At 45.9% G+C, this 14,208-nt stretch overlaps 1 protein-coding gene across 8 annotated transcripts in view; it reads right to left on the reverse strand.

Annotated features, from left to right (window-relative positions):
* Positions 1-14,208, reverse strand: part of SH3BP2 (SH3 domain binding protein 2) — a 156,038-nt gene that overhangs the window by 24,800 nt on the left and 117,030 nt on the right. For all 8 annotated transcript variants that reach the window (XM_068276555.1, XM_068276546.1, XM_068276524.1 and 5 more), the window contains 2 exons: positions 13,019-13,121; positions 12,035-12,152 (listed from right to left, as the gene is read on the reverse strand). In XM_068276555.1, the coding sequence (XP_068132656.1) occupies positions 12,035-12,152; positions 13,019-13,121 (221 nt within the window). The remainder of the gene's footprint in view (positions 1-12,034; positions 12,153-13,018; positions 13,122-14,208) is intronic.

Consider the following 14,208-nt stretch of genomic DNA (forward strand, 5'->3'; position numbering starts at 1 on the left):
CTCAAATTTGGAGAATATATTAAGGAGATCAGGAGGAATAAGAGGAAATTTTTTTTTTTAAGACCTTATAGTTTTTGAGAAAATCGATGTTAAAGTTTCAAAGGAAAAATGTAAACATTTAAAAACCCGCCGACTTTAACGGTTAATAGCAAAGCCTGCTTAAAGTTTAGGAACACCAAATTCCCAGGGTATATTAAGGGGATCAGTGGGAATAAGAGGAAATTTTTTTTTTTCAAAAAGACCTTATAGTTTTTGAGAAAATCGATTTTTAAGTTTCAAGGGCGAAAATGTCTTTTAAATGCAGAAAATGTAAGTTTTTTTTGCACAGGTAACAATAGTGTATTAATTTCATAGATTCCCCCAAGTGGGAAGAGTTTTACTTACTTCGTTCTGAGTGTGGGAGATATAAAAAAAAAACGACGTGGGGCCCCCCCTCCCAGACCTCTTTAACCCCTTGTCCCCCATGCAGGCTGGGATAGCCAGAATGCGGAGCACCGGCCGCGTGGGGCTCCGCACCCTGACTATACCAGCCCGCATGGTCCATGGATTGGGGGGTCTCGGAAGGGGAGGGGCAGCCAAGCTTTCCCCTCCTCCTCCGAGCCCTTGTCCAATCCAAGGACAAGGGGCTCTTCTCCACCTCCGATGGGCGGTGGAGGTGGAGGCCGCGATTTCCTGGGGGGGAGGTTCATGGTGGAATCTGGGAGTCCCCTTTAAAAAGGGGTCCCCCAGATGCCCACCCCCCCTCCCAGGAGAAATGAGTATAGAGGTACTTGTACCCCTTACCCATTTCCTTTAAGAGTTAAAAGTAAATAAACACACAAACACTTAGAAAAAGTATTTTAATTGAACAAAAAACATAACCACGAAAAAAGTCCTTTAATATTCTTAATTAACCATTAATACTTACCTGTCCCTTTAACCACTTGAGGACCTAGGGCTTTCTACCCCTTAAGGACCGGCCACTTTTTTTCCATTCAGACCACTGCAGCTTTCACGGTTTATTGCTCGCTCATACAACCTACCACCTAAATGAATTTTGGCTCCTTTTCTTGTCACTAATAAAGCTTTCTTTTGGTGCTATTTGATTGCTCCTGCGATTTTTACTTTTTATTATATTCATCAAAAAAGACATGAATTTTGGCAAAAAAATGATTTTTTTAACTTTCTGTGCTGACATTTTTCAAATAAAGTAAAATTTCTGTATACATGCAGCGCGAAAAATGTGGACAAACATGTTTTTGATTAAAAAAAAACCCATTCAGTGTATATTTATTGGTTTGGGTAATAGTTATAGCGTTTACAAACTATGGTGCAAAAAGTGAATTTTCCCATTTTCAAGCATCTCTGACTTTTCTGACCCCCTGTCATGTTTCATGAGGGGCTAGAATTCCAGGATAGTATAAATACCCCCCAAATGACCCCATTTTGGAAAGAAGACATCCCAAAGTATTCACTGAGAGGCATAGTGAGTTCATAGAAGATATTATTTTTTGTCACAAGTAAGCGGAAAATGACACTTTGTGAGAAAAAAAAAAAAAAAAAGTTTCCATTTCTTCTAACTTGCGACAAAAAAAAATGAAATCTGCCACGGACTCACCATGCCCCTCTCTGAATACCTTGAAGGGTCTACTTTCCAAAATGGGATCATTTGTGGGGTGTGTTTACTGTCCTGATATTTTGGGGGGTGCTAAATTGTAAGCACCCCTGTAAAGCCTAAAGGTGCTCATTGGACTTTGGACCCCTTAGCGCAGTTAGGCTGCAAAAAAGTGCCACACATGTGGTATTGCCGTACTCAGGAGAAGTAGTATAATGTGTTTTGGGGTGTATTTTTACACATACCCATGCTGGGTGGGAGAAATATCTCTGTAAATGACAATTTGTTAATTTTTTTTACACACAATTGTCCATTTACAGAGATATTTCTCCCACTCAGCATGGGTATGTGTAAAAATACACCACAAAACACATTATACTACTTCTCCTGAGTACGGCGATACCACATGTGTGGCACTTTTTTGCACCCTAACTGCGCTAAAGGGCCCAAAGTCCAATGAGTACCTTTAGGATTTCACAGGTCATTTTGAGAAATTTCGTTTCAAGACTACTCCTCACGGTTTAGGGCCCCTAAAATGCCAGGGCAGTATAGGAACCCCACAAATGACCCCATTTAGAAAGAAGACACCCCAAGGTATTCCGTTAGGAGTATGGTGAGTTCATAGAAGACTTTATTTTTTGTCAAAAGTTAGCGGAAAATGACACTTTGTGAAAAAACACAATTAAAATCAATTTCCGCTAACTTTTGCCAAAAAATAAAATCTTCTATGAACTCACCATACTCCTAACGGAATACCTTGGGGTGTCTTCTTTCTAAAATGGGGTCGTTTGTGGGGTTCCTATACTGCCCTGGCATTTTAGGGGCCCTAAACCGTGAGGAGTAGTCTTGAAACGAAATTTCTCAAAATGACCTGTGAAATCCTAAAGGTACTCATTGGACTTTGGGCCCTTTAGCGCAGTTAGGGTGCAAAAAAGTGCCACACATGTGGTATCGCCATACTCGGGAGAAGTAGTACAATGTGTTTTGGGGTGTATTTTTACACATACCCATGCTGGGTGGGAGAAATACCTCTGTAAATGGACAAATGTGTGTAAAAAAATCAAAAGATTGTCATTTACAGAGGTATGTCTCCCACCCAGCATGGGTATGTGTAAAAATACACCCCAAAACACATTGTACTACTTCTCCCGAGTATGGCGATACCACATGTGTGGCACTTTTTTGCACCCTAACTGCACTAAGGGGCCCAAAGTCCAATGAGTACCTTTAGGATTTCACAGGTCATTTTTGTTTCAAGACTACTCCTCACGGTTTAGGGCCCCTAAAATGCCAGGGCAGTATAGGAACCCCACTAATGACCCCATTTTAGAAAGAAGACACCCCAAGGTATTCCGTTAGGAGTATGGTGAGTTCATAGAAGTTTTTATTTTTTTGTCACAAGTTAGCGGAAATTGATTTTAATAGTTTTTTTTTCACAAAGTGTCATTTTCCGCTAACTTGTGACAAAAAATAAAATCTTCTATGAACTCACCATACTCCGTACGGAATACCTTTGGGTGTCTTCTTTCTAGAATGGGGTCATTTGTGGGGTTCCTATACTGCCCTGGCATTTTAGGGGCCCTAAACCGTGAGGAGTAGTCTTGAAACCAAATGTCGCAAAATGACCTGTGAAATCCTAAAGGTACTCATTGGACTTTGGGCCCCTTAGCGTACTTAGGGTGTAAAAAAGTGCCACACATGTGGTACCGCTGTACTCAGGAGAAGTAGTATAATGCGTTTTGGGGTGTATTTTTACACATACCCATGCTAAGTGGGAGAAATATCTCTGTAAATGACAATTGTTTGATTTTTTTACACACAATTGTCCATTTACATAGAAATTTCTCCCACCCAGCATGGGTATGTGTAAAAATACACCCCAAAACACATTATACTACTTTTCCTGAGTACGGCGGTACCACATGTGTGACACTTTTTTGCAGCCTAGGTGCGCTAAGGGGCCCAACGTCCTAATCACAGGTCATTTTGAAGCATTTGTTTTCTAGACTACTCCTCGCGGTTTAGGGCCCCTAAAATGCCAGGGCAGTATAGGAACCCCACAAGTGACCCCATTTTAGAAAGAAGACACCCCAAGGTATTCCGTTAGGTGTATGGCGAGTTCATAGAAGATTTTATTTTTTGTCACAAGTTAGTGAAAAATGACACTTTGTGAAAAAAAACCAATAAAAATTAATTTCCGCTAACTTTTGACAAAAAATAAAATCTTCTATGAACTCGTCATACACCTAACAGAATACCTTGGGGTGTCTTTTTTTCTAAAATGGGGTCACTTGTGGGGTTCCTATACCGCCCTGGCATTTTACAGGCCCAAAACCGTGAGTAGTCTGGAAACCAAATGTCTCAAAATGACTGTTCAGGGGTATAAGCATCTGCAAATTTTGATGACAGGTGGTCTATGAGGGGGCGAATTTTGTGGAACCGGTCATAAGCAGGGTGGCCTTTTAGATGACCGGTTGTATTGGGCCTGATCTGATGGATAGGAGTGCTAGGGGGGTGACAGAAGGTGATTGATGGGTGTCTCAGGGGGTGGTTAGAGGGGAAAATAGATGCAATCAATGCACTGGGGAGGTGATCGGAAGGGGGTCTGAGGGTTTGGCCGAGTGATCAGGAGCCCACACGGGGCAAATTGGGGCCTGATCTGATGGGTAGGTGTGCTAGGGGGTGACAGGGGGTGATTGATGGGTGTCTCAAGGTGTGATTAGAGGGGGGAATAGATGCAAGCAATGCACTGGCGAGGTGATCAGGGCTGGGGTCTAAAGGCATTCTGAGGGTGTGGGCGGGTGATTGAGTGCCCTAGGGGCAGATAGGGGTCTAATCTGATAGGTAGCAGTGACAGGGGGTGATTGATGGGTAATTAGTGGGTGTTTAGGGTATAGAATAGATGGAAACACTGCGCTTGGGTGGTGATCTGATGTCGGATCTGCGGGCGATCTATTGGTGTGGGTGGGTGATCAGTTTGCCCACAAGGGGCAGGTTAGGGGCTGATTGATGGGTGGCAGTGACAGCGGGTGATTGATGGGTGGCAGTGACAGGGGGTGATTGATGGGTGGCAGTGACAGGGGGTGATTGATGGGTGATTGATAGGTGATTGACAGGTAATCAGTGGGTTATTACAGGGGAGAACAGATGTAAATATTGCACTGGCGAATTGATAAGGGGGGGTCTGAGGGCAATCTGAGCGTGTAGGCGGGCGATTGGGTGCCCGCAAGGGGCAGATTAGGGTCTGATCTGATGGGTAACAGTGACAGGTGGTGATAGGGGGTGATTGATGGGTGATTGATGGGTAATTAGTGGGTGTTTAGAGGAGAGAATAGATGGAAACACTGCGCTTGGGTGGTGATCTGATGTCGGATCTGCGGGCGATCTATTGGTGTGGGTGGGTGATCAGTTTGCCCGCAAGGGGCAGGTTAGGGGCTGATTGTTGGGTGGCAGTGACAGGGGGTGATTGATGGGTGATAGGTGATTGGCAGGTGATTGACAGGTGATCAGTGGGTTATTACAGGGAAGGACAGATGTAAATATTGCACTGGCGAATTGATAAAGGGGGGTCTGAGGGCAATCTGAGCGTGTAGGCGGGTGATTGGGTGCCCGCAAGGGGCAGATTAGGGTCTGATAGGTAACAGTGACAGGTGGTGATAGGGAGTGATTGATGGGTGATTGATGGGTAATTAGTGGGCGTTTAGAGGAGAGAATAGATGTAAACGCTGCGCTTGGGTGGTGATCTGATGTCGGATCTGCGGGCGATCTATTGGTGTGGGTGGGTGATCAGATTGCCCGCAAGGGGCAGGTTAGGGGCTGATTGTTGGGTGGCAGTGACAGGGGGTGATTGATGGGTGATAGGTGATTGGCAGGTGATTGACAGGTGATCAGTGGGTTATTACAGGGAAGGACAGATGTAATTAATGCACTGGCGAATTGATAAGGGGGGGGGGGGGTCTGAGGGCAATCTGAGCGTGTGGGCGGGTGATTGGGTGCCCGCACGGGGCAGATTAGGGTCTGATCTGATAGGTAACAGTGACAGGTGGTGATAGGGGGTGATTGATGGGTGATTGATGGGTAATTAGTGGGTGTTTAGAGAAGATAACAGATGTAAACGATACATTTGGGAGGTAATCTGACGGCGGGTTTGCGGGCGATCTAATGGTGTGGGTGGGTGATCAGATTGCCCGCAAGGGGCAGGTTAGGGACTGATTGATGGGTGGCAGTGACAGGGGGTGACAGGGGGTGATTGATGGGTGATAGGTGATTGGCAGGTGATTGACAGGTGATCAGTGGGTTATTACAGGGAAGAACAGATGTAATTAATGCACTGGTGAATTGATAAGGGGGGGTCAGAGGGCAATCTGAGCGTGTGGGCGGGTGATTGGGTGCCCGCAAGGGGCAGATTAGGGTCTGATCTGATAGGTAAAAGTGACAGGTGGTGATAGGGGGTGATTGATGGGTGATTAATGGGTAATTAGTGGGTGTTTAGAGGAGAGAATAGATGTAAACAATGGATTTGGGAGGTGATCTGATGTCGGATCTGTGGGCGATCTATTGGTGTGGGGGGGTGATCAGATTGCCCGCAAGGGGCAGGTTAGGGGCTGATTGATGGGTGGCAGTGACAGGGGGTGATTGACGGGTGATTGACGGGTGATTGACAGGTGATTGACAGGTGATCAGGGGGATAGATGCATACAGTAAACAGGGGGGGGGGGTGGTCTGGGGGGGGGGGGGGTCTGGGGAGAATCTGAGGGGTGGGGGGTGATCAGGAGGGGGCAGGGAGCAGGGGGGGGGGATAAAAAAAAAATAGCGTTGACAGATAGTGACAGGGAGTGATTGATGGGTGATTAGGGGGGTGATTGGGTGCAAACAGGGGTCTAGGGGGTGGGCAGGGGGGGGTCTGATGGGTGCTGTGGGCGATCTGGGGCAGGGGGGGGAGAAATCAGTGTGCTTGGGTGCAGACTAGGGTGGCTGCAGCCTGCCCTGGTGGTCCCTCGGACACTGGGACCACCAGGGCAGGAGGCAGCCTGTATAATACACTTTGTAAACATTACAAAGTGTATTATACACTTTGTATGCGGCGATCGCGGGGTTAACATCCCGCCGGCGCTTCCGTATAGCCGGCAGGATGTTGCGGCGAGCGGTGACAGGCGCCGGCGGAGGATCGCGTCACGGATGACGCGATCGCTCCGCCCATGCCCTTAGAAGGACCGCCGCCTCTGTGGGTGAGCCGGTCCTTCAGGGCTCCACTTCCCGGCCGCCTCTGTGCGTTAGGCGGTCGGGAAGTGGTTAAATAAATGATCCCTCGAAATAGCCTCGGAAATGTTCTATCAGTTACAATGTAACAAAGTTATTACAATGTAACAACTTTGTTACATTGTAACTACGCCGCACCTGACGTCACTCGCCGCCGCCGCATACGCGTCTGCGCTGCACACATTCCCGACAGAGCTCTGAGCTATATAGCTCAGAGCTCTGAGAAGCATCTTTGTATTTTGGCTCCAAGGAGCCCCATTGGTCCTTAGCAGACCAATGGGGTTCCTTCAAATCAAAAGGAACCCCATTGGTCTGCTAAGGACCAATGGGGCTCCTTGGAGCCCAAATACAAAGATGCTTCTCAGAGCTCTGAGCTATATAGCTCAGAGCTCTGTCGGGTCCGTGCAGGACGCTAAGTCCCCGCAGCTCCCGCTGTCCACCCCGCCCACATCTGTCACCCACATGTCACCCACATGTGAGTGACATGTGGGTGACATGATGTGGGAGAGGCGGGGAGGGCAGCGGGAGCTGCGGGGACTTAGCGTCCTGCACGGACCCGACAGAGCTCTGAGCTATATAGCTCAGAGCTCTGAGAAGCATCTTTGTATTTGGGCTCCAAGGAGCCCCATTGGTCCTTAGCAGACCAATGGGGTTCCTTTTGATTTGAAGGAACCCCATTGGTCTGCTAAAGACCAATGGGGCTCCTTGGAGCCAAAATACAAAGATGCTTCTCAGAGCTCTGAGCTATATAGCTCAGAGCTCTGTCGGGAATGTGTGCAGCGCAGACGCGTATGCGGCGGTGGCGAGTGACGTCGGGTGCGGCGTAGTTACAATGTAACAAAGTTGTTACATTGTAATAACTTTGTTACATTGTAACTGATAGAACATTTCCGAGGCTATTTCGAGGGATCATTTATTTAAAGGGACAGGTAAGTATTAATGGTTAATTAAGAATATTAAAGGACTTTTTTCGTGGTTATGTTTTTTGTTCAATTAAAATACTTTTTCTAAGTGTTTGTGTGTTTATTTACTTTTAACTCTTAAAGGAAATGGGTAAGGGGTACAACTACCTCTATACTCATTTCTCCTGGGAGGGGGGGGTGGGCATCTGGGGGACCCCTTTTTAAAGGGGACTCCCAGATTCCACCATGAACCTCCCCCCCAGGAAATCGCGGCCTCCACCTCCACCGCCCATCGGAGGTGGAGAAGAGCCCCTTGTCCTTGGATTGGACAAGGGCTCGGAGGGGGAGGGGAAAGCTTGGCTGCCCCTCCCCTTCCGAGACCCCCCAATCCATGGACCATGCGGGCTGGTATAGTCAGGGTGCGGAGCCCCACGCGGCCGGTGCTCCGCATTCTGGCTATCCCAGCCTGCATGGGGGACAAGGGGTTAAAGAGGTCTGGGAGGGGGGACCCCACGTCGTTTTTTTTTTATATTTCCCACACTCAGAACGAAGTAAGTAAAACTCTTCCCACTTGGGGGAATCTATGAAAATAATACACTATTGTTACCTGTGCAAAAAAACTGACATTTTCTGCATTTAAAAGACATTTTCGCCCTTGAAACTTAAAAATCGATTTTCTCAAAAACTATAAGGTCTTTTTGAAAAAATGTTTTTTCCTCTTATTCCCACTGATCCCCTTAATATACCCTGGGAATTTGGTGTTCCTAAACTTTAAGCAGGCTTTGCTATTAACCGTTAAAGTCGGCGGGTTTTTAAATGTTTACATTTTTCCTTTGAAACTTTAACATCGATTTTCTCAAAAACTATAAGGTCTTTTTGAAAAAAATTTTTTTCCTCTTATTCCTCCTGATCTCCTTAATATATTCTCCAAATTTGAGGCTCTTAGCATTTAAGGGGGCTTTGCTATTAACCCTTAAAATCGGCGGCTTTTTTATATTATACGGAGCGTTACGGTTTAACGCGAAATTACGGTAGCGTTTAATGCGAAATTACGGCATGAACGAAACGTGAAATTACGCGTTGAAAATTACGCTTACGGTATTTTCAATTACGATTTTAATGGCAATTACACTACTGTAATTTCGCATCGTAATCGCAAATTTCGCATGCGTAATTTTAGTAATGCGAAATTACGAAAATTTCAGCTCAACTCTAGCCCTGGTCATTATACTGTAGTGCATAAGTGTAATAAAAAAAAATTAAAAAGCCGAGGCCAATAGGAATACTATCGATTTACCAATTTTTTTCAATTGACACAGGAACTGTTACTGAACAGCTACTGTAACAAAAAACGCCTGGCAAACCGCTCTGAAGTGCCGTTTTTCAGAGCGGTTTGCGTTTTTCCTATACTTAACATTGAGGCAGAAACGCATCCGCAATCCAAAATCTGCAGCAACCCAGGAGTATGCGTTTCTGCAAAACGCCTCCCGCTCTGGTGTGCACCAGCCCATTGAAATACATTACCCAATCGGATCCGCACCCGCAAGCGGATGTGTTTTAGACTATATAGTCTCTTTAATAGACTTAAAGGAATACTATCGATACCCAAGTGTTCTAAAATGACAGTGTGCAAATAATGTCTAAGTAGCTGTGTAAACATTTTCCTACTTTTCATGTTAAATATCAGAGGCAAAAGCTGTAATTTATTGATGGTAGGATTTAGCTATATTGGGACAAATCAATTGCAGAAGGGGTGTCTGCTTCAATGCACAGCCAGAGTTGCATATCAGACTACAGAAAGCAAATATCAAACATATCAAACTCTGAAAGCAAAAACAATATGAAAAAGCTGTGACAATTAGTTATATTTCCTCTGCTCTCTTCAGACACTTCAGTCAGAAACAGAGCTCCCAACAGCTGCAGCTCCTGTGTCCTGTCTCTCTCTGTCACACACAGAGCTACACTAAGGCCTAGTGCACACCAGAGCGTTTCGGCTGCGGTTTGCGGCTGTCTGTGCGCTTGTCCTTCCGCTGCTCCAGGTGCATTCCCCTGTCCATACACACATACCCCATGCGGTTTCATGGTAATGTTTCCTGGTAATGTCACATGCACGCCCTTACTAGGAAACCACGTGGGGCAAACCGCAGCCGAAACGCTCTGGTGTGCACTAGGCCTTAGTGTAGCTCTGTGTGTGACAGAGAGAGACAGGACACAGGAGCTGCAGCTGTTGGGAGCTCTGTTTCTGACTGAAGTGTCTGAAGAGAGCAGAGGAAATATAACTAATTGTCACAGCTTTTTCATATTGTTTTTGCTTTCAGAGTTTGATATGTTTGATATTTGCTTTCTGTAGTCTGATATGCAACTCTGGCTGTGCATTGAAGCAGACACCCCTTCTGCAATTGATTTGTCCCAATATAGCTAAATCCTACCATCAATAAATTACAGCTTTTGCCTCTGATATTTAACATGAAAAGTAGGAAAATGTTTACACAGCTACTTAGACATTATTTGCACACTGTCATTTTAGAACACTTGGGTATCGATAGTATTCCTTTAAGTCTATTAAAGAGACTATATAGTCTAAAACACACATTTCACAAATACATATAAGCATAAAACTTATAATTACCTGCCAGGTCTTTTCTGTACAACTCTCCCCCGGAGCCACGTGTGCCCCGCCTTCTGGCACGTAACCCCGCCCCCTTACAGACAAGTGCCATGGCACTCTTTGTATTGGGGATAGATTTAGAAAGTACCACGGAAGCGCCACAGCACTCATCTGCAAGGGGATGGGGCAATGGGCTGGAAGTCGGGGCACACGTGGCTCCAATAGAGATATGAACATGAAAGACCTCACACACATCTGAAACTATCTTCCAGAATCATAATATTCAAATCTCCAGTGCTAAGTCCTGGCTGGGAATAATAAGATGCTCAGTTGTAGGACAGCAGTTATCTCCCCCGTGTCCCTGCATTGTATTCTTTTTAGTTACGGTGGCCATTCATCTTGGCGGCCGATCGACCATCCGATTCCATTATTATAATCGAACTGGATGAAAATCGGTGCCGCCTAGTGCATGCCCGACCAACAATGTGACCAATTTCGGGATGAAAATTGGTTGCATTCTCAATCGCTCATGCTGCAAGATGTTGGACCGACTTGCTCGATCGTGTGCGGCGATCGACGAATTCGACGAAATCCCCAACGCTATCCCCTAATGTAAAATGTCCCCCTGTGCCAGTGTAAAGCATACATTACCTGTCTGTGCGCTTGTCCTTCCGCTGCTCCAGGCGCATTCCCCTGTCCATACACACATACCCCATGCGGTTTCCTGGTAATGTTTCCTGGTGATGTCACATGCACGCCCTTACTAGGAAACCACGTAGGACGCACGTGTGCACAGGAGGAATCCCAGAAGACAGTGGGGGACAAGCACTGGACGCGGACAGGTAATGTATACTTTACATGGGGCACGAGGAGACATTTTACAATAGGGGACAGTGTCGGGCAGCGGATGTGGCGTCACAAGGCTGATTCCGGATCGATTTCAGCATGACATTGATCGGGAATCGGCCTGCGGTGTATGGGCAACTGACAAATCTCTCTCTAATTAGATTTGATTAGAGAGAGCTTTGTCTCTTGGTTGAATCTGTCCATCATCGCTAGATGTATGGCTACCTTAAAGGGAACCTGAACTGAAAATTAAAAGTCAAAATAAATACAGTATACACAAGTCATATTTACCTCCCATGTTGTCTACTCGTCAATCTGTTTCTCCGATGTCCTGTTTTGTCCACTGCGAACAATGGAATTCTCTGTCCTCTACTTTGAAAGTGGCCACTAACCCATAACAGCTTCCTGGTCAGCACACTGTTAAACTCTAATATCGCTCACTTGAGCCATAGGGAAACATGGACATTACCTTGCTAATCAGTTGTCCTTTCAGCTACAACTGACAGCAACTGATAAATAACTGACTGCAACTGATACATTTCAGTTCTGACAAAAATCTTGTCAGAACTAGAAGCAATCATTGTAATTTGAACATGGAGAGCTTCTCAGAGGAACTGATGGCGAGGTAAGTCTGTAATATTCATTTGCAAGTACATCATGTGTTTATTTTAAATAAATGTACTCAGTTCAGGTTCACTTTAAGTTTTTTGACATTTCCTCAATGTAACCTTCCTTGTCAGACTCATTGCATTGTATGTGGAGCACCACATGACATGAGGCTGATAAGGCATCTCCTCTATTTTCTCTGCTACCCAGCATGCCTACCTTCCGCTCATCCTCAGAGGCTGCAGAGAAGTACCAGGTGCGATGCTTCTTGCTAATGTGCACCATCTTGAAGGGGAAAACATTGCTGGATGTGGTCTCCTCCGCCGCTCGCATTACCCTAGGAGAACAGATAGAATATGTTAGTGATAGCACAGCCTGATCAGACCTGTAGTACACTAGTAAATATATACTTGGCAAACCTATGTACACATGCTAGATTAAACTCAGCCAGGGTGTACTTATAGGTTGAATAACCACGGGCAGATCAGGGCCAGATGGATCGGGGATCTCCGCCGATGAACGATTGGTCCCCCGATCCATCCGGCAAAACCTGTGTCGTTTGGGACGTCGGAAATGAACTATCACATAAAAGATCATTTACACGATTACGGCAAAACCTGCACAAGTCAATGAGGAATATTTTAAACCTCAACGACTAAGTCAGACGTGTCGGTTGTTCAAAAAGAACAGTCGCCGTGTGTGCTGTGCATCGTTAAACATCGCCGGGAACCGGTAGCAGAAAAGCGTTTGCATCAACTAAACAAGTCACCACAAGCCGTCCCGCCTGAAGCCTGTGTGAATCAAGCCTTATGCTGGGTACACATGATTCAATTTTCCGTTCGATTGACGGGCAATCTGACGGGAAGTTGTATTGTTAGTACATGTCCAAACTGCTCCCGATCGATAACTGCATCGATTTTCCTATGATAACTTTGGAGAATTGTTCCCATTATCGATTGGAACAAGATCTGACATGTTGGAAATAATCCTCCGATTTCCTGTCAATCGGACAGAAATTGCAACGTGTAAACTAAGCATTAGTGAAGTGCTTATAAGATCTGCACAGGGATGATAAGAAGTACAGGTGCAGAAAGGGACAATTTTCAGTCAGGCATGAAGGGGGAGAGAGAGGCTTTAGAAATACTATTGACACATTTTGTTGCTTTGAACATCTCCAGTGCTGTTCTGTATATAGGCAGTTACCTGTTGTAGCCATTTAGCGAGAAGGCTCCTTGTGATGATGCTGAGGTGCTGGTCTTGAAGTAATACACACAGCCTTTGTGAACAATGACATAACGCAAGGGCCCTGGTGAAACAAAGATGACATTACTTGAGAATTTCTTTATTTTGACCTGTATGTCTGTGCATCCTAGTGCATACTAGCACAGTAAATACCATCACAACCACATAGGAAATCCACAGCAGACCGGATCATATCAGGACCCCCCCACCGTAACTAAGACTACTTGTCACCTGGGGAGTTCCAGTCTGGCGGGTATTGATGTGCTGAGATCATCAAGATACCACAGATTGGTGGTAAAAACCCTGTGGCAATATCGTCACTGACCTGACTGGAATTCATTTTGCCAATTGTAGGCTGACAGGAAATATTTTTCTATATGTTTTTGCCTACATTTTAAAGTGGCATGAAACTCAGCATTTCCTCTTTGTTCTAAAAGATTTTTTACAGCATGAAATCTACTACCACAAAAAAATGTAGCAGAACGGCATTCAAACAGTTAAACACAGCACTTTGTTCTTCAGTGGACCGCTTCTGGCCGCATCTGAAGAGGTGATAACACTGGCGTAACAATATGGGAAGAGGAGGGCTTGGCCGCAAATCGGTGGGGAGGGGGGGAAATTCCCCCCCTCCCTCACCTTGGGCTCTCATCTCAGCGCTCCCCTCCTGCAATCTTTAGTGACAGCGGGCAGCAGTACCGGCGGCAGGATAACACATACCTCCTCAGCCCCGGAGGTCTCCGATCAAGTAAGTGCTTCTTGTCACTTCCTGTGTAAACAGGAAGCGACATGAAGCTCTTAGACATCGGAGACCTCCGGGGCGAAGGAGGTATGTGTTATCCTGCCGCCGCTGCCCGCTGTCACTAAAGATTGCAGGAGGGGAGCGCTGAGAAGAGAGCCCGAGGTGAGGTGGGGGGGGGATGTCCCCTCTCCCCACCGATCTGCGGCCACGCTCTCCTTTTATGCTGCGACCCCTCCTGCCCCACAAAAGTCCCTGAGTGGGCCCTGGGGACTTTTCCAGTTCCCATTCAGACTCAATCCACACTAGCTACGGCATTTTGAAGAAACAGGCAGTGAACTAACGCCCCATACACATGCTCAACAGCGGTCTTTAATGCCGCACAATTATCAAACAACTTTTGTTGTGAAACAAG

Source organism: Hyperolius riggenbachi, chromosome 1, assembly GCF_040937935.1.
Source record: "Hyperolius riggenbachi isolate aHypRig1 chromosome 1, aHypRig1.pri, whole genome shotgun sequence".
Classification (NCBI taxonomy): Eukaryota; Metazoa; Chordata; class Amphibia; order Anura; family Hyperoliidae; genus Hyperolius; species Hyperolius riggenbachi.